This window comes from Euleptes europaea, chromosome 6 (genome assembly GCF_029931775.1).
Source record: "Euleptes europaea isolate rEulEur1 chromosome 6, rEulEur1.hap1, whole genome shotgun sequence".
In the NCBI taxonomy this organism is placed as follows: Eukaryota; Metazoa; Chordata; class Lepidosauria; order Squamata; family Sphaerodactylidae; genus Euleptes; species Euleptes europaea.
Genome location: NC_079317.1, coordinates 24,354,028 through 24,374,214, shown reverse-complemented (window position 1 = coordinate 24,374,214; position 20,187 = coordinate 24,354,028). Strand labels below are relative to the sequence as shown.

The window sequence follows — 20,187 nt, the reverse complement described above, 5'->3', positions numbered from 1 at the left end:
CCAGTTTATGGTGACCCTGTAGGGTTTTCAAGGGAAGAGATGTCCCCCCCCCCAAAAAAGGGCAAGAGATGTTCAGAGATGGTTTGCCATTGCCTGCCTGCGTAGAAACCCTGGACTTCCTTGGTGTTCATCTGACCAAGGCTAGCCCTGCTTAGCTTCCAAGACCTCACAAGATCAGGCTAACTTGGGCCATCCAGGTCAGGATGCAAGCCTTCCTACTTCATATATATCCTGAATATAACCATGCCCCATATTCCTCTGATGAATTCTCTAGCTTCTTGACCAAGGTCATCAGGTTATCATTTCCATGCAAATGAGAATCAAGGAACTGTTGCTACATGTCTTCTACAGGAACCCAATTTCCATCCAGATTCTTGCCAAACACAAACCTACTTAACTTCAAAGATGTACCTACAATCTATTCTTAATTTGCAAGGCCTCAAATATGATGGGAGCTCTGTTTATAGAATTACTGTTGTTATAGAACAGTATATAGAACAGTATATAAAACAGTTCTTTGTCTGTTGCTGTACAGACAAAGAAGTCAGACTGTCTCACCATCCTAGAATTACATTTTCTTTCACACTTTTTAAAAGCCACCCCAATCAACCCATCTAATACCTACGATACAAGAGTGATCTTAACAGCTTTGATATTCCATTTACCTTCCCCTTTTACAGCTGAAATTTCTGCTATATGTCAAAAGAAGGTAAGACTCCTGAACATATGTGGTGGAACATCTTCATTCACAATTTTTGTCTGTAATTCCATCTCATTGTCACGTGCCGTGCAAAACTTTCCATTTTTGTGTCCATCATTGCAGTTGCTGAGGAGATGTTATCGTTCTTTAAAAGCAGAATTTGTTGGACGTTGCTGAAATAGGTGTATGTTGTAATGCTTCTTATTGTTGGAGGTGGAGATTCAGCATACAATTTTAAGAGCCATTGATTTAAGCTGCCACTGATTTCACTTAGCACACTTCAGTATAGATGCACTGTAGAGATGATTACTTCTACACAAGATCTGGAGAAATGAAGGCAGATTTCAAGGATAATTTAAGGCCCAGAAAATCCTCATGTTTTCCCCCCAAAGAACCTTCTTCTTCTTCAGTGATTTCTACTTATCTTTTTCCCTGAAGAAGGGTAATTTCCTCAAGTTTTCTCAAACTGCAATGGCTACAATGTATCTTTGTATGCTTTGAGACCTGTTACTACATCCCTATCAAGGTGTGGCCCTTTTGTGAAAAGCTGAGCAAGGCAGTTCAGGTAAAGGCACAGGGCTAAGGGGCAGATTTAGATGGTGGAACTAAAGCAGAAGATCGAGGGTCAAGTCGCATCAGGTCTACCAAGGCAGATTGGAACTCCCATCTCTTTAAACTGCTATCAATGCACGGAAAAACAGATATGGTGACATTTGGAGGGGTGATTCAAGGAAAACAGTGGTAGGAAAAATGAGTTAACCCCCTGCCTCCCTCTGGTCCTGATCCAGCCATTTCCATTCAGTGGCTGCTATTAATGCAAACTTAAAGAGCTGGCAGGTCTGATTACAGATCTTGAATGTGTGAAAGTATGTCATCGATCTCATTTTATCATGAAGCAAGGCCAAAACAGAAGGAGCAGAATGTGTCAACAAGCCCAAATACGAAGCCTGGGTTTTTAATTGTTGAGCCTGAGTGGAACTGATCGGCTTCCACTTACCTTCCCGGTGACCCAGCTTTTATACTCTGCTTCCACACACCCTCTGGTCCTTCTACCAGCTGCCTTCCAGCCCATTCTGAGGGGATGAATTATTTGCTTGTGGTAAATTCTTTGAGTGTTCATTCGTGGATCTACCCGTGGGCTAATTGTACCTATTTCTTTCCAGAACTGTAGCTCACATGTGAGGAGGGCCGTTGTTACATGTTTCTCAGCTGGCTGCTGCGGTCGCCATGGGAACAGGCCAGTGCGCTATTGTAAAAGATGCCACTCAAACCACCACAGCAGTGAAGTTGGGGCAACAGCCGAGACTCATCTCTATCAGACGTCACCTCCCCCCATTAACACTCGGGAGTGTGGGGCCGAGGAGCTTGTTTGTACAGTGGAAGCTGTCATCAGGTAATCCGCTCAACACAAATTAATGCACGGAAACAAGTTCTGTTCTCCCTCCCATATCTCCTTTGTGCATGTTACGTTCAGGTCAAAATTGCATTTCAAAAACAGGATAATTTTCTCAGTCCCTTCTTAGGTACTTGGGTTACTAGGAATTGGCACTCAAATGGCTGGATGAAGCCCTGAAAGCTATGTATATTTTAGCCATTCCATTTTCAAACACAAATCTCCATTACTGAAATTAGGTCTGGGGCCTAAGCATTGTTTCATTGGCTCCATTTTGTACTTCAGCTAATATTGTGAAACAGAAAACTAAATGTGGTGTTTTGCCATGTAAGCCCAGTGTGTGTGTTTTATTTCTGTGTTTTAATGTAGAGTTTTAAATGTATGTTGCTGGGATCTAAAATGTAGGGCTGAAGAGTAAGAAAGAGGGGGAATGGATGGGTGAGGGAAGTGTGTTATGACTGGATGGTTGCTGTACCCTAGGGTGTAGAGTTGACGGTTTTGTTCAGAGAGAGGCTTTGTGCATGAGAAAGTGCTGAGCTGTGTATGCACGTTTGTGTGTGTGTGTGTGTGTGTAGGAAGGAGCTTGAATGAGGTGCTGTAGAGTGAGAGAAATCTGTGTGGAAGTTATTAGCCTAGGTGGCAAGTTGGGAAGTTAAGTTTTGTGGAATGTTATTGGCCCCCATATATCCTCCATATGGAGGGGGGAATACAATTGGACCCCCTGACCCAATATTTACCAAACATGGAACTTCTTCTTAGGACAGTCACCAGCAGATATGTTGCAAATTTGGTGCCTCTACTTTAAAAAACAGCCTCTCCAGAGCTCCGAAAAGATTATCCATAGAGTATAATGAAGCCGAGTTTTTCAGGATTCCTGAAAAAAGCAGAAAAATATACCCATACTGGGATGGGTATTTGGGATTTTTAGGGAATCCCCAAAATTTTGGGTCTAATATACCCTAATCCAAAAATACCAATTTCTTTGTGTGCACACCCCGAATTTGAAGTCCAGGATCACATCTCACTCTTTTAATCACAGTGCTACAATAGTTCTCAGACAGATTGGAGGTGGTAATTTGAAGGTGGGGGATAAAGTGGCATTGGCAAAGGGTTAAAAAGACTCTCTCCTGCTTGGTCTCCCCATGAAAATGGCAGCCCCAGTATCTGCAATATATATAGAAAAGAAAAAACCCTAACACAGTCACAATTGTAATTAGTTTCCCCTTTAATTGTACTAGTCAGAAAATATTGGATGAGTGGAGAAGAACATAATCTAGTTCATTTAGAGTAGCGGTATCAAAGCTAAAGTTCCTTCTTTTCCACTGCATTCCAGAGGAATGTCTCTGGAATTGTTTCCTGTTGCTGATACCGGAGAGCTGTTTCTGCCTCATGTGGAGCTGTCAAAATGGCTGCTGTGTGGAATGTATCAAAGCCTGCAATGTTTTGTTTATGTACAATTGGCACAGCTGTGCTTGAATAACCCAGCAGAACCCTGGCTAAATAAATCTCTCTTCTGCATTCTTTTAAGTGGAGAATTGGGAATGGTTCAAGTCAAGAAGCGACAGCATCCCTTGCGGGTTGTCAGGCAATAATGAAATTTCTTCAAGATGGTATCCAAGATGACACGTTTTCCGAAATAACATAATTTATCATAAACTGAAATATAACAGTTTAGCAACCACATGTATAGTAGAGACGCTAGTGCTATGAACACAACAACCTTTGTAAATACAGAATCTTCAATACCCTTCGGAAAGGGTTTTCTGAACAGGGGCTGATCCTATCATGTGGCACCTACATGCTGCTGCTGCTAAGTGCTGGATGCTTTATATTTATATTGGGCCTGGAAAGAAATTAACAGTTCCCTCCATGCACATTCCAGGCCCTCTTTCCTACTTCTGACTGGACTGACTCAGAGGGTGAAGAGTTATGCACTCCTTTAAACACTATCAACCACAAGCCAATGACTTGAAACCCTTTTCTTTATAATACCTCTAGGATTCACTCAAACCCACAGAGTTTTGGGTAAATCCTAGAATGTTGCATGTACACAATGACATCACTTCTGGCATCAAATCAGAAGTGACATTGCACATTAGTGCTATGCTCCCCCTCATTTTCTCCCACTGGCCTGTTGAGCAGCAGTGGGAAACAGGGAGTCAGGGCCAAGTGGTCTCCTGCTATAGCAAGAGACCTGACCCCTCTATGCCCATTACTTATACTTAAAATTCTATAAGTGCCCACAGGTTCAATAAAGTTGTAGGTTAGAGTGTTGGACTAGGACCTTAGACAGCTGGGTTAAAATCCTGACACAGCCTGAGGCTCACTGTATGAGGTTAGGCTAGTCACTCTCTCTCTCAGTCTAAACTATCCCTCTGGGACACTGTAATTTGATTGTGGGATCCTGCATGGCAGGGGGTTGGACTGGATGGCCCTTGTGGTCTCTTCCAACCTTGTGTGATTTTGTGATTTTGTAATGACAAAATGGATTGACAAAAAGGTCCTCATCGACTTGGAGGAAAATGGATAGATGGGAGCATGAATTCATGGGTTGTCCTTGCTTTTGTTTTATAGCTTGTTGAAAGAGGCTGAGTTCCATGCAGAACAAAGAGAGTATGAACTCAACCGCAGGAGGCAACTGGGCCTCTCCTCTTCCCATCATTCATTGGACAACACCGACTTTGATAACAAAGATGATGACAAGCATGATCAGCGTCTCCTGAGCCAGTTTGGAATCTGGTTCTTGGCAAGTGTGCTTGGCTGTTCTTCATTTCTCTTTGCCTCTCTTCTTTCAGTTCTACAGAGCTTTCCATTATATCTGAGTATTTTGAAGGACCAGCTCTTCCCATATTGCCCAGTCTGTCACTTAATATCCAATTCTTGCTCTCTGTGCCCCCACCTGCAGAGTTGAGGAGCATAGCAACCAGACCCAGGCCTTTTTCAGTGTTAGTACCTCACCTGAACTGACCCTAGAAGCTAAAATGACTAAACCGTGGCTGTCGTATTTTGGTCACATTATGAGAAGACAAGAGTCACTGGAAAAGACCATCATGCTAGGAAAAGTTGAGGGCAGCAGGAAAAGAGGAAGACCCAACAAGAGATGGATTGACTCAGTAAAGGAAGCCACGGTCCTCAATTTGTAAGATCTGAGCAAGGCTGTCAAAGATAGGACATTTTTGGAGGACTTTGATTCATAGGGTCGCCATGGGTTGGAAGCGACTTGACGGCACTTAACACACACACACACCCCTCACCTTTGGAATGCCTTCCCCTTTAAGGCCTGCCTGGCTCCTACCTTACTCTCTTTTAGGTGCCAAGCTTTTAACATTGAGGTTGGATCTTTTAAAATTGTTTTTACAGTCTGCTTGTAGCCTGAGTGAGGACAGTTTTATGAGGATCATTTTAGGCTGCTAAATATTTAACAATCTGGCTGCGTTTTTAATGGCTGGGTTTTTATGGTTCGATAATTTTAATGACTTTGTGCTGTTTTTATGATTTTAGCATTTTTTAAAATTGTGAGCTACCTTGAGCAGGTCTCTGGAGAGGCAACATATACATTTTCTAAATAAATATGTGGAATTTATTGGAGAGCCCTGCAACCTACAGAAGCAGGAATGAAAAGAGTTTGGTAGTGTACAGATGGTAGTTTTTTCAGACATTCCCTTGTGAAACATGTTTTGTAAGTTCTACATTACATTACAAAAATCTTCAAATCTGTGCACCCATACTGGGATTGAAAACAATCAGTGTGTAGACAGCAGACAGTGATGGCTCTATCACATGCCTTTAAGTTTCCAGAAAGCTGTCTTTCATCTCTGCTGCATGGCCTGATCCAATGTTTCACTTGTAAGCGCAGTCCCTATATTCAGTGGGGCTGACTGAAAGTGAATGAGTACATCATTACAGTTGGGCAGCCCAATCCTGAAGGGGGGGTACTTACGAGGTGCCAGAGGAGGACGCCGCCAAGCCCCATGAAACTCGCCCATAGAGTTTCATGGGGCTATGCCCCCTTTTTTCCAGGCGTAGCTTGACGCCTGCAAAAAGGAGTGTTTCTGGGCCGAAAGGGCTTTGGGAGCTGATTGATGAATGCCCCAGGAATGGCTCCCTGGACACCGAGGACTTGCACCAGAAAAATACTGCTTGGGAGGCAGCACCAGTGTTCGAGCCTTGCGCTGCTGCACGGCACCCCTAAGCCGTGTAAGTGCCCTTGTGTCTTGTCCATGCCCACTTAGCTGGCGCAAGTGGCACTTACGCCGGTGTAGGGGTCACGCCGCCTCCTCAGCAACTTCACCCCCCCTTTCAGGATAGCTTGGTTAGTAATACAAATTGGAAGGTTATGCACATGGGAAAAGAAAAGTCAGGAATGAAGGAACACTAAACATTGGCTGATTCTGATTCATAATAGTATCTGAAAATCAAGATTCATGTCATGAAGCTTGTGAGAGAAAGTGTTGAGTTCTGTGAGAATAGCAGATTATTAACATCCCAGAAGAGGTAAATTTGGCATGCCCAGGTTACACAGCCTCTCCATTTTCTGGGAAATGCAGGACAGAGAGATAGAAAAGTTTGTTTCACCCATCACATCACAGCCCAAAATGATTTACACAATTAAAATATATACAAATTTCCAAGCATTATCAGTAGCCCAATCCACACCAGAGGATGAGTTTTGAACTATTTTGTGTGAACTTTAATGAAAGCATGTACTAAAACAACCCCTATCCTTATGACACCTTCAATGTAAACTTATCTGGATCCCCATTTGGCAGGGCATAAATGAAGTAATTAAAATACATTTTCTTTGGCAAATAAAAAGTTTATTTGTTGAAAGCAGGACCAATGTTCTCAATTTTTAAAAATACCTGCAAAAGAAACATCACTCTTAGTTCAGCTGGTGGCTGTACATACTGGCTTTAGGAGAATGCATCATATCTACCCTTGGCCATGGGCACATCTCTTTCCCCTTTCACACAATGCTGGGTATTATAAAAACACAAAAAGTGCCTTACTGGATCAGAACAGTTGTTCCTCTAGTTCAGCAATCTATTTAACACAGCATCCAACTAGTTACCCTGAAGGGCCAATGAACAGGGCATAGTAGCTAAAGCCTTCCCTGGTGTTGCCTCCTGGCACTGGTATGTCTCTGGACTGCACCATCTTGGGCTTTCGTAACAAGAAAGCTTCAGGCAATACTTTGGAACTTATATAATAAACAGTTTGTAATAAAGAAGAAGAGTTGGTTTTTATATGCCGACGTCCTCTACCACTTAAGGGAGACTCAAACCGGCTTACAATCACCTTCCTTTCTCCACAACAGACACCCTGTGAGGTAGGTGGGGCTGAGAGAGCTGTAACAGAGCTGTAACTTGCCCAAGGTCACCCAGCTGGCATCGTGTGTAGGAGTGGGGAAACAAATTCGATTCACCAGATTAGCCTCCCCCGTCATGTGGAGGAGTGGGGAATCGAACCCTGTTCTCCAGATCAGAGTCCACCGTTCCTGACCACCGCTCTTAACCACTACACCACACTAGCTATAATGTTCCCTGCTAGCATAACAGGATACACTCCTACCTCTTCTCCATGTTATCCTGAGAAAGATGGGGGCTGTTTGTAGTCTGTGGTGTTGGCATTTTACACAAGATCTGCTGAGTCTGAGGATCATGCAGAATATCAGCTTTTATTTTTTTAAAAGCAAGTTGCTACCTTCATTTAGTTTATTTTAAAATTTTATTGGCCATCGTTCTGAAAATCCTTCCAAGGTGGGTTAGAACAGAAGCCATCTATATATTTAATTGTATAAAACTTAGGGGATGTCCCAGGTTTGCAAAAAAAATCTGAAGTAAAAAAAATTGGGGAGTTACCTCCCCCCATCATAGAAACAATATTTATAACTTACTGAAAATACTCCTGAGATCTCATGAGGAAATGAGATTCTTTCCACCCCTGTGAGTGCTCATGGGTCCCCCCCCACTTGAAAAAAAACATGTTAATATCCACAGTTATGTCTAAATAATTTAAACAGCTTAAATTCACTAAAAAGCCTAGAACGACCAATAAGATAAAATACAATGTAGACATAAAATCAAAGAAAAAGGCAGCTCATCAGCGTTCAAAAAGAAGGGCATGCAGGAAAAAGGGAAAATAACTCTGAAAAATGGGTTGTAGGAAGGGAATTCAACAGTTGGGATGCCATGACAGAGAAGGCCCTGTCCCAAGCGACCATCACCGCTAGAGATAAGACCTTCTGTTTATAGCAGAAACATGACAACTGTTGTACATTACGTTACTGCTTATTTTTTAAGAATACATTTCGGTGGGTTTTTTGTCGTCAACTCACAACTGACTGATGGTGGCCCTGTAGAGTTTTCAAGGCAAGAGACATTCAAAAGCGGTTTGCCATTGCACGCCTCTGAGTAGCGACCCTGATATTCCTTGGTGGTCTCCATCCAAATACTAACCAGGGCCAACCCTTATCTTCTGGGATCTGATGATAGATCATGATGGGTTCCTGTGTTAGTCCATCTGTAGCAGTAGAAAAGAGCGAGAGTCCAGTAGCACCTTAAAGACTAATAAAACTTCTGGCAGGGTATGAGCTTCTATGAGTCACTGCTCGCTTCTTTAGATACCTGAAGAAGTGAGCTGTGACTCACGAAAGCTCATACCCTGCCAGAAATCTGATGAGATCAGGCTAGCCTAGGCCATCCAGGCCAGGGCTAAAAAAACATTACATGCTGTTTTTCCAATGGATATGACTCTTTTGCCAAAGATTTATGTCACTTATCCTTTCTCCATGGTCTCCATTCCTGGTCTTTTCTCTCCTGTTACCCACAATGCAGCTTACAAAAACAGAGATTCTGAAATCTGAACCAAACATGTTTTCCAGGTCAGCCTGTGCACTCCTAGTGAGAACACTCCCACGGAGAGCTTGGCTCGGCTTGTCAGCATGGTCTTTCAGTGGTTCCATTCTACAGCATACATGATGGATGATGAAGTTGGTAGCCTGGTGGAGAAACTCAAACCCCAGTTTGTCACCAAGTGGCTGAAGACGGTGTGTGATGTTCGGTTTGATGTCATGGTGATGTGCCTCCTTCCTAAACCAATGGAATTTGCAAGGGTGAGAAGATGTGCCATGTCTCTTCTGTGGCAGCAATGCAATAATTTGGCAAAAAATGTGGATGTATACATATTGGACATTTCCAGTTATGCTTGAATCTTGAATTGAGAAACGAGAGAATGAAATGTACTGTGGGCCATATGAACGAGCCATAGTAATGCCGGGTTGTTATAAAAGAATGAGTAATTAATTAAGCTTTTTTTCCTGGAATTGGCCTTAGGTGGGAGGATACTGGGACAAGTCCTGTAGCACGGTGACACAATTAAAGGAAGGGTTGAATCGAATCCTGTGCTTGATTCCGTATAATGTGATAAACCAACCTGTGTGGGACTGCATCATGCCAGAATGGCTAGAAGCCATCAGGACTGAAGTCCCAGACAATCAGCTGAAGGAGTTCAGGGAAGTCTTAAGGTACGTAAGAATGCTTGGAAACTTTTCATTTTTTGTACAGTGAAGAATGACAGCTTTCATAAACTGAAGACTTTACATTTCAAATTCACCCCGTTTCAATACTGGGAAGTTCAAATGTGGAGCTAAATGCATTTGCCAAACCCTAGGTCTGGATTGGTTCAACAGCTAGCTCCCTGGTGGTGGAATGTTAGTCATCAAAGTTATAGAATGACAAGTGGGGGCCCACAAAAATTGTGGGGGTGGGAATCTCATTCCCCCCAACCACTTACCTTAGAGCCAAGAGTGGCCCCAGGCATCCACCATGGTGGTGGCATAGGCCGGGAGCCACTCCTGGCATCTGCCATTGCATCCGGACCCAGCTTGGCACCCAGTGTCTGCTGCCGCCTCAGCCTGGCAGTGAATTCATCACAGTGAATTCAAATACGACTAATATCTGCATTGTCCATTTCATGTATCTAATGAAAATCCTACACCATGGTTAGTGTGTTAGCCTTTAAGGTGCTACAAGACTTGTTATATAAGTTACTGTCAGTTAATACAGCTGCAGTCAATTAATACTTCTTTGTGTGTGTCTTATATGCCATCAAGTTGAATCCAATTTATGGCGACCCTATGAATTCATGACCTCCTAAAAAGTCCTATCATTAACAGCCTTGCTCAAGTCTTGCAAATTGAAGATGGTGGCTTCCTTTATAGAGTTGGATCTTTTTCTTTTCCTACTGCCTTCAACTTTTCCTAGCATTATTGTCTTTGCAGGATGTAGCTGTATAAAATAGAAATCCATCAGACTAATTTATGTTTGGCTCGTCTTAGACCTTGGATATAGTGCAGCACACATACTTTACTTTAAGAGTTCTGTGTTTCTTGAACCTGGTGAAAAGTATTTGTCAATCAACTTTCCATCTTTGAATATTGCAGCAAAATGTTTGACATCGAGTTATGTCCACTTCCCTTTTCCATGGAGGAGATGTTTGGCTTCATAAGTTGTCGGTTCACAGGGTATCCTTCTTCTGTGCAAGAGCAAGCTTTACTCTGGCTTCATGTGAGTGTTCACTTTTACCTAGGGGTGTTGTAAGGAAGCAATTCCATCCCTAAAGGAGTGAAAGGCGCCAGATGAAATTGACACTGGGGGAAAACTGCTTGAAATCTGAAACCATGGATAGTAACTGGCCTTTAGGACTCCCTCCACAAGTAGAGATTAGGTGGTTTTGTAAATCCATTGCTGTGCTTTTGTTTTAGAGATGGGATTTATTTATTTTAGTGTATTTTTAGACAAGCTTTCCAACCCCAAATCCTCAAGGCTACATATGTGAGTCAAGAACCAAGAAGTCTCTTTTTCAGATAATCACTCCCACAAATGTGCAAAGACAGGTTCACGTAATTCAAACAAGGCTGTCAAGCATTTTCTTGTGTTGGCACTTAGGCTCTAGTGCCCAGCTCTGCTTCTGTTGGCCACCAGGGCACAGTATGAAGATGTTTGTTTTATATATTACACACTATACTGGTCTAGTCTGAAATATTTCTTGGTTGGAAAGAGTAGGATACACCCAGCACACCAAAACAGGAAGGAAGTTCACTGAGAAAATGCAAAACAAAACAGAAAAGTCTTCGCCCAGTGGCGGTAGATACTCATATGAAGCTGCCTCATACCATTTGCCCATCTCTCTGTATTGTTTACTTTGGCTAGCAGTAGTTCCCCAAAGCTCTTCCTTAACATCTGCTGAGGGCCAACTTAGATATAATAGCTTCCTTTTGGCTGCCACAAGGATGCTGCCACCATTTTGAAGGAATTTAAAAATGCTGTGAGGGTGCTCTAGTCCAAAGCTTCTTAAACTGTGGGTCACAACTCCATATGGGGTCATGTAACTGAATGTGGGGGTCACGAAAAATTTGGAAACGGTAAATGGTATATGTATACCAAAGAATTGTTTTAAAATAAATTTATTTATCATTTATTATAAGTAAATGTTTGATCTGTATACCTGTTTTATATATCTATGTGCCTGGGGTCACGTAAAAAATTCTCGGGCGAAAAGGGGTTGCGAGGGCAAAAAGTTTAAGAAGCCCTGCTCTAGTTCCCCCCTCCTATTCAAGTGCCAAAACAGCCTCGAACGGGTGGTGCAGCTGTATCGGCACTTTATAAGTCACAGTGTGTGTGGGGAAACAAGAGCCCCAGCCAGGATCAGGCCCTCACATCATTTTTAAAATACTTTTAAATGACAGCAGTGTCCTTGTGGTGGCCAGGAGGACACTGTCATATCTAGTTTGTCCCTGAAATGCTTTAGCTGGAGATGTCAGGGACCTGGGACCTCATGTATTTTGTCACTGATCTATAGCCCATCTTCAAATCTAAGTCTATACAGTTGTGGGTCTATATGATATTGATTGGCACCACAGATCTGAGAATATCTCTGGCTTCTTTTCAGGTGTTATCTGAATTGGACATTGTGGTTCCTCTTCAGTTGCTGATCAGCATGTTTTCGGATGGGGTTAATTCTGTGAAAGAACTGGCAAATCAGAAGAAGTCCAGAGTCAGTGAACTAACTGGGAATCTTGCAGCTCGAAGGGTAATACATTATCCTTTTCGTTTTAGTCACAGAGAAAGCATGTCCCTTACCAAAAATGATGGGCATGATTCAGCTAAGTATGTTTAACTCTGTTAAAATAAGTGAGGCTGAATACACAGCTAAGCATTTAAAAGTATAATAGTAAACATTCCTCCTGAAAAGTAAGCATTGTTGAAAGCAGTGAAGTTTAATTTTAGGTAAATATGCTCATTAGAAGTTCTTTTCATTTTAATATGAATTAGGTGACCTAACTTTCTTAAAGGGCGTCGAAAAACTGTTCTCTTTTAAAATATTTTATCATGTTTTTTAAACATCTTTAAAATAGCGTTGCCAATTTTTGTTTTACTGGTCTCTAATATTTGGCCTTACCACCTGCTTATGGTCATTCTTACCACCATGCTGTGAAGTGCTTCAGCTGCTGATTTCTGCAGGGAGAAAAGTTGGCCTTGCTGTTTTTTGGTCAGTTGGCAACCATACTGTCTATGTTTCTAATCCAGAATTCATTTATTTTATATCAATCAGGGATGCAAGAACTGATTTTGTGTGTGGGTGATTTTTGTTTGCATTTCAACAGATTGTGTTTACTTTTCCAGGCGAGCATTTCCTCTGATCCTGGACACAGGGTTCAGCATAATACTCTGAGTCCATTCCCAAGTCCATTTCAGAGTCCATTCCGCAGTCCCATGCGCAGTCCCTTCCGTAGCCCATTCAAAAACTTTGGGCAACCTGGGGGAGGAGGAGGAGGAGGTGGTGGTGGTGGAGGAGGAGGAGGAGGAAGAACAATTGACTTTGACTGCGATGATGAGGAGATGAATCTGAATTGTTTCATCCTGATGTTTGACCTCATCTTGAAACAGGTGACAATTCAAAAGAAGCATTCTGTGGACTTAAACTGGGGTAGCAATGGATGTCACAGTTGTCGCATTTTATGATTTGCAGATTTCAATTTTTCTAAATGGCTCCCCAAATACCCAAAGTAATTATTGCTTTGCCAGTCTATAACTGGCCTTATCACCATGCTGAGGTTTAGGTGCAATTCCTTACGGTTAGTTTCGATTTAGCTTCCTATTTACCATCTAGGGTTGCCAGCCATCGGCCAGTAACCAATGGGAGAAGGAGTGTTGCAAGGATGGGGGAATGATGTCACACCAATCACATATCACTTCCAGTGAATATTTCAAAGTGCCATCACATCGCCAATGTGACACTCTAGGATTTGGTCCAAACTCTATGGTTTTACACCAACACTCCTTTATAAGCTGTTTATTCCCTGTCCAGTGGTGGCAGGAAGAAAAGAAGGAGACCAGGTCTCCCTATTACCATCATGGCCAGCCTATTGCTTTTTTTTTTTAACATGTTGAAAAGATGGGGATTCTGCATTTGCAAAGTGTGATTGAGATATATATAGCATGTATACAGCCCTCTTCTTAGCTCAGGTCTATGCAAGGAACAAGTATTTTGGGTGTCAACAAGAGATATTTTTACTTGCATTTAATGGGTGGATCAGGATGTGACAAACATCCAATTAGGGTTTAGGACAGTAGCAAACCATCTAGACCTAGGTAAAGAAACTTCTGGCTTCATGAAATTCTGAATGCAGTTCCTTCCAGCTTGGGCTCAGGGTAGGACTAGATTAGCCAATGGTCTGACTGACTAAAAGACGTTGTCATATGTTCAGGATGACTTTGTGCCAAAGCAATCAGTGTGTTAGCTGTAACCCAGGAACTATTGTTTTTGTTTCCTAATTTATCTTTCTTGCTATCCTCCTTGTCTCTTTTTAGAACCCCCCTTTATAGAACTGTGACCTTTAGAAGTTTCTTGATGAGACGATTTTTTCCTGGGATTTTGAGCATGCTATGCAGATTTGAGTCCTGACCTGGATGGCCCAGGCTAGCCTGATCTACTCAGATCTCAGAAGCTAAGCAGGATCAGTCCTGGTTAGTTTTTGGATGGGAGACCACCAAGGAATACCACCAAGGCAGAGGCAGGCAACTGCAAACCGCCTCTGTTAGTCTCTTGTCTTGAAAACCCTATTGGGTTGCCATAAGATGGCTGTGACACACAAACACACACACACACAGATTTGAAAGGCCTAGAACTTCTGTCCATAAAGGAGATGGCAACCCCAGCAGATGGTTGCCTGTGGCTTTTATCTTGCGCTGATGATTGTTTTCATTTATGATCCTCCTTGAAATTTGTTTTTCAGATGGAATTGCAAGATGATGGCATTACCTTGGGCTTAGAAAATAGCGTCTCTAAAGATATCATTGCTATCATATGCAATGTGTTCCAAGCCCCCTGGGGTGGCTCTCACACTTGCCAGAAAGATGAAAAGGCAATTGAATGCTATCTGTGCCAGTCGAGTATCCTGTGCTATCAGTTGGCTTGTGAACTGCTGGAGAGACTAGCCCCTAAAGAAGAAATCCGGCTAGTGGTAAGCAAAGCAATAAATGCAAGGGTATTGCCTCAACGCACACCATCTATTGCTTTTGTCTACGGTAGAATCATGTTACAGATTACATTTGTTTTATGTCGACATACAGCCGTTTAATATATGCATATGGCACCCATGTGTTTGCAAACACAAAAGAGTAGTGCTATATCAGACCAATAGTCCATCTAGCCTAGCATCCTGTTTCTCACAGGGATCGGCCAAATGCCTCCCCCCCTCAACACCTCTCTCTGTTGCTGCCTCCAGCCTTGGTATTCAGAAGGTTGATGACTGTGAACATGGAGGTTTCATTTAGTCTTTATACCTAATAGCCATTGATGGACCTATCCTCTGTTAATCAGTCTAATCCCCCTTTAAAGCTGATAAAGCCATAATTGCATCAAGTTGCATCAAAGTTTATAAGCTGTTCTTTTGAGTGGAGAAGTACTTCCTTTGGTCTGTCCCGACTTGTTGCCCATTAATTTCATTGGGTGCTCCTGAGTTCCAGTATTATAAGGCCGGGGGGGAAATATCTCTTTCCACTTTCTTTACACCATGCATAATTTTATAAACCCTTGTCTTTCCCCTTCCCTTATTGGTTTTTTCTCAGAGCCAAAAAGCTCCCGCCTCTTCAGCTTTTCTGTATAGGGCAGGTGCTCAACCCCCTTGGTAGAAATTATACAAGTACCAGGGTGCTGGGATTAGCTGTGGGACAGGCCAGGTGTACACTGAGTAATGCATGTGAAAAATGAGGCTGTAATCCTCAGAAACCCAATGGAACTTCCATTGCTGAAGGTCAGCAGATAACGAGCTTGCGCTCGGCCTCTCTAATGATCAGCCATGACAGAGAAGAGGGATAGAATGAAAACCTTTTCAGACATTATAGTGTCATGTACCTGGAGCCTATCCAGCTCTGGATGATGGGAGCATGCAGTATCCATGTGGTTGCTGAGTTATGTGAACAGGGCAATGGATATATCTACAGTGAGATTACAGCCTTGAAAGACATGAATGTGAACCCTAAAAAATCCACAGGTAAGTTAGTGCATAGTGCAGCTGTTCATACATGGTAAATATATGTGTTGGCCTGGTTCACACATCATAATAACTGCATCTATCAGGAGGATCTCAGGTAGTGCACACTCCCATTACATGCAGTAATGTCTGAAAAGGTCTTGCCTAGACAAGTGATAGTAGATTTCGGGCCCCTTTTACTGAAGTACAAGTGTTCATGCAAAAAAAAAAAAAAGAAGAAGAAGAAGAAACCAGAAAGTACAATGTTTTATAGTGGTCACAGGATGTGCTAAGACTATACAGTTATCAGAAGCAGATTGCTTGAAGCCCTACAGTCCTGATCCAGCCAAACATAGAAATGAATAGGTCTCCCAATGCATACCTTTAGCTGGATGAGGAGTCTTGTGCACAAATGTTGCCCGATCCTGCTAATTGCCCTCTAAATTAAAAAAAAGTGATAGCACCACTGTTAGGAACTGGAAGCAGCACACAGGATGGATTTAATTCCCAGCATGAAACAGCTGATAGGCACGATTGCTGACTGAACAGAATAGCGGCATTCCAGCCTGCAATATGTTGAAGCATTTGACATTATTGGTTCTAAAACTACCAAGCATGAGGATAGAAAGATCAAATGAGCAGATCCCTGTTTTCACACTAGGGTTGCCAAGAAGCCTGGACAAAAAAAGTTGTGTCCCTTGAATATAGGCTTAGGTAAAGGTCCTCTGTTCAAGCACCAGGTCATTACTGACCCATGGGGTGACGTCACATCCCAACGTTTCCTAGGCAGACTATGTTTACGGGGTGGTTTGCCAGTGCCTTACACAGTCATCTTCCCTTTACCCCCAGCAAGCTGGGTACTCATTTTACCGACCTCAGAAGGATGGAAGGCTGAGTCAACCTTGAGCTGGCTACCTGAAATTATTTATCTCCATGTCATGAAAAAGCTTCAACTGCACATTTTCATTCATTTAGCCTCTCTTAAAGGGACAATGTGTTTTTTCTCCATGCCTGATGGTAACTCTAGCTCAGGTTTAAAACCTCTCTCTTAGATGTCTTCAGGAGGTTTGTTTGACCTGGACCATGAAAAGGTGGACATTAAGAAATTAATTGAACCCCTTGTTCTTGTCTAAAGGAACCTACAGATAATCTTGAGGACAGTCTTTTATACAGTAGACCTGAGTTCATTATAGGAACTGAAGCAGAAGAGGAGAAAAAATCAGCACCAAAGCATGGAGAAAACCCAGGCAACCACACAGGGACAACAGGAAATACAGGTAGAATGGAGGTGGATGAGTGTGTGTTTCAAAACTCTTGCTTTTACAGACACCTTGATTTTATGGTGTTCACTGACACTTTCAGTTGTCTTTTGAAACTAATTTAAGCAGATTTATACCCTTCTAAATACACTAGAATAAATAGGCTTAGAAGTGCGTAAGTCTGCTCAAATAGGGCTGCTAAGGAGATAGCCTAAGAAGGTATTTTCAGATGTACAGTTCCATTTATCCAGTGAGACTTATTTCCAGGAGAGTATTGCAGCCTTAGTCATAGGTGTTCCTCATCCTCAATCCCCTACCTCAGTTTAAGGGGTAAGTGTGTGGGTTCCACAAGACCATTAACAGCAGATAACACATTGCTTTGTGGTACTTGGTTCACCCAACCACACAACACCCATTTTTATGCCGTTGTATATTTAAGTTCTATGTGAAAAGGTCTGCAAAACATCTATGGAGACTACCCAAACCATTGGTTATGGTATCTCGAAGATGAGCCGCCATTTTAGCTGCCTAGACCCCTGCCTCTTATAGCACTTTGACAATGTCAGATGACTCCCAGATGTGATGAACATCACAGTCTTCACATTAATTCTGGAATTTTACCTCAAATTAAATTCAAAACAGATTTGTGAGCTCCTTCTCAGGTGAAACAGCTGAGAATGAAAACTAAAAGAGTTTTGATTGGAGTACAAACATTCTGAGGGTAGATTCTGCTGTGCCCTAATTTGATTTAAAGTTTGACTTAAAGAAAAATTCAAAGCAATTTTAGAAAGTTCTCCTGAGAACCTCTTAGGAATAACTGGGGAAGCCAAAGTTTCAATGATATTAGCAAAAAATTCCCCCTCTTGTGCTATAATTAGCCCTAGAAAAGAAAAAAAAGATGGTGAATGGTAGGCTGTCTCTCCTTCCCCCTTTGTGGGGTCAGTTTTGATTGGTGAACCCACATTCGGGGGGGCTGAGTAGTCAAGAAGAGACCTCTCCCCTGTGGGTGCCCTAACTGGGTTGTTGTGTGGATCCTAGCCTTTTAAAAACTGGTAGGATCCAGTCCTGAATCTCTCAGCATCTCATCTGTTTTAACTTTGGGTCTAACTCCTGTTAGATGATGCCCAGTGATTTGGCGTTACTAAGTAGTACCAAAAGGAAACTCCTTAACTAACACAGGACTCCTCTGGTTTATACTGTACAGTATGTATTAACATATATGGTACTGAGGTGTGCATTTGGCTAAAGACAAACCGAAAAACCTTTTTGGTATTTTTGACGGGGTTTTCACTGGTTAAAAAAATGGTGGCAATAAAGGGGGCTGAAAAGGCGGATCCTGAATAATGCTGGTTTTCCCCCAGCATTATTTGGGCTACTTTAGCCCCGTCACCATTTTTTGGCCCAGCCACCCCTGCCTTCAGATCCACACTGCCTGTGGGCTCGGACCTCTATGTGGAAGTCTGATCCCACAGGCTGCGGGAGATCTGAATGCCACACATTTTTCGGCTTCTGGTTTGGTAAACTTGAAAATTTTCAAATTTTTCGAAAAACCTGAATCCATTATATTTGGCTTTTCCGATTTTTTTAAAATTCCAAGGTTTATTAAATTTGAGCCCGAAAAATACTGAAAAACAGGTGCATAGCCCTATATGGTACTGAGTGAGTTAGGAAAGTAAATAAGGGAATAATTCAAGGACACAGGGGAAGATAGAATGCCAGTTAATAACCCACCCATCTGGTAATAATTTCATCAAATGAATTGTTTCCATGATGGAAATTCCATTGTGTGGAGAGCCACTAAGCTTTAACAAGATGATTGCAGAAATCATGAGAATAATGTGGTTGCCTGTACTATCCCAGAAATGTTTTTTTTTAAAAAACACTGTAGAGCCTGTTTTATTTCTTCACTTAGGTGTAACAAGATTTTCAATTCTTTGTTTATGTTGCTTTTCCACAGCCATAAAAAATGACACCGAGAGGAAATTCTGTTATCAGCAGCTCCCGGTGACACTAAAGCTCATATATACAATATTGCAGGTAAAGTCTAATCTTTTTTGTTTGGGCTTTATGAATTTGGTTCTGTGGTATAGTGGAGTCTTTATAAGGCTACTCCCCCTTTGGTTTTGAATTGGGGCTTTAGGGCCATAAAGTATGTGGTACTGATCATCCCCATGGGAGATACCTGGCTTGGCAGCAGAACATGTGAAAAGGATAACAGGACTGCAGGCTGAAGAAGAATCACAGTGTGATGCAGCAGCCCAAAAGGCAAATGTGATTTTAGGCTGCATTAATCTTATATTTTAATAGCAAAGTTGGCCAAATCTTTGGGTACTTAAATTCGGTGACTAGAGCTGTGAACAGGCAAGACATATCTTTCTATAAACCTGAAAAGGGCCCCAGGTTTGCAGAAAAATGTGAAATCTAAAAAAAAATACATTGAAGGGGTTTTTAAAAATCCTAAAATGATAAAAAGACCAAACAGATTCGCTCAAATGCTGCTGCTAGGCAACTACAGCGTTCCAAGGCTTGGTTCTGTCAGTAAAAGCAAAGGGGAGGAGATAGGGTCCTTTCCAGGCCTATTTTGATCTTTAAGGGAGAACTTATAGGTGCCAGGCCTGGCTGGGGTTGCCAGCTCCAGGCTGGAAAATTCCTGGAGATTTTGTGGTAGAGTCTGAGGAAGGCAGGGTTTGGGGAGGGGAGAGGCCTCAGCCGAATATGACTCCACATAGGCCACTCTCTAAAGTGGTCATTTTCTTGAGGGGGAAAGATCTCTGGAGTTCAATTGTAATTCTGAGATATCTCCAGGTCCCACCTGAGACTCAGCTAGGCCTGGCTGCTTGCTACTGTTTAGCAGCCACCACATGAAAGCCATTGTGGTGCAACGGTTAGAGCTTCAGAGCAGGATCTGGGAGACCCAGTTCATCTTCCTGTGGAAGCTCACTGGGTGATTTTGGACCAGTCACAACTTTCAGCCTAACCTACCCCACAGGGTTGTTGTGCAGATAAAAAAGAGGAGAGGAGATTAATGTCAGCTGCTTTGATTCCCACTGTAGAGAAAGGTGAGGTATAAATGATGTAAATAAATAATAAATATATTGAAGATGGGAGGCAGATAAAAGGTAGGTTGGTGAATGGCTGAGAAGGAGAGAATGAGGCAGGGAAAAGGGAGAGGTTATGGTGAATGCCAGGAGGGGATAGAGGGGAAAGTAAGATGCCACCCTACAAATCCTTAAGGATTCCCTACCATGCAAGTGGGTGACTGGCCCATGGCACGAGTGGGTATTTGAACCTGGGTTTC

General features: G+C 42.4%; 1 protein-coding gene across 1 annotated transcript in view; it reads left to right on the top strand.

The window, feature by feature from the left end:
* UNC79 (unc-79 homolog, NALCN channel complex subunit) overlaps nucleotides 1-20,187 on the top strand; it is a 138,628-nt gene that overhangs the window by 37,890 nt on the left and 80,551 nt on the right. The window contains exons 11-21 of the mRNA XM_056851568.1: nucleotides 681-709; nucleotides 1,864-2,093; nucleotides 4,668-4,839; nucleotides 8,977-9,207; nucleotides 9,428-9,618; nucleotides 10,537-10,660; nucleotides 12,045-12,185; nucleotides 12,779-13,042; nucleotides 14,392-14,619; nucleotides 16,766-16,907; nucleotides 18,847-18,926. Coding sequence (XP_056707546.1) covers nucleotides 681-709; nucleotides 1,864-2,093; nucleotides 4,668-4,839; nucleotides 8,977-9,207; nucleotides 9,428-9,618; nucleotides 10,537-10,660; nucleotides 12,045-12,185; nucleotides 12,779-13,042; nucleotides 14,392-14,619; nucleotides 16,766-16,907; nucleotides 18,847-18,926 — 1,832 coding nt within the window. The remainder of the gene's footprint in view (nucleotides 1-680; nucleotides 710-1,863; nucleotides 2,094-4,667; nucleotides 4,840-8,976; nucleotides 9,208-9,427; nucleotides 9,619-10,536; nucleotides 10,661-12,044; nucleotides 12,186-12,778; nucleotides 13,043-14,391; nucleotides 14,620-16,765; nucleotides 16,908-18,846; nucleotides 18,927-20,187) is intronic.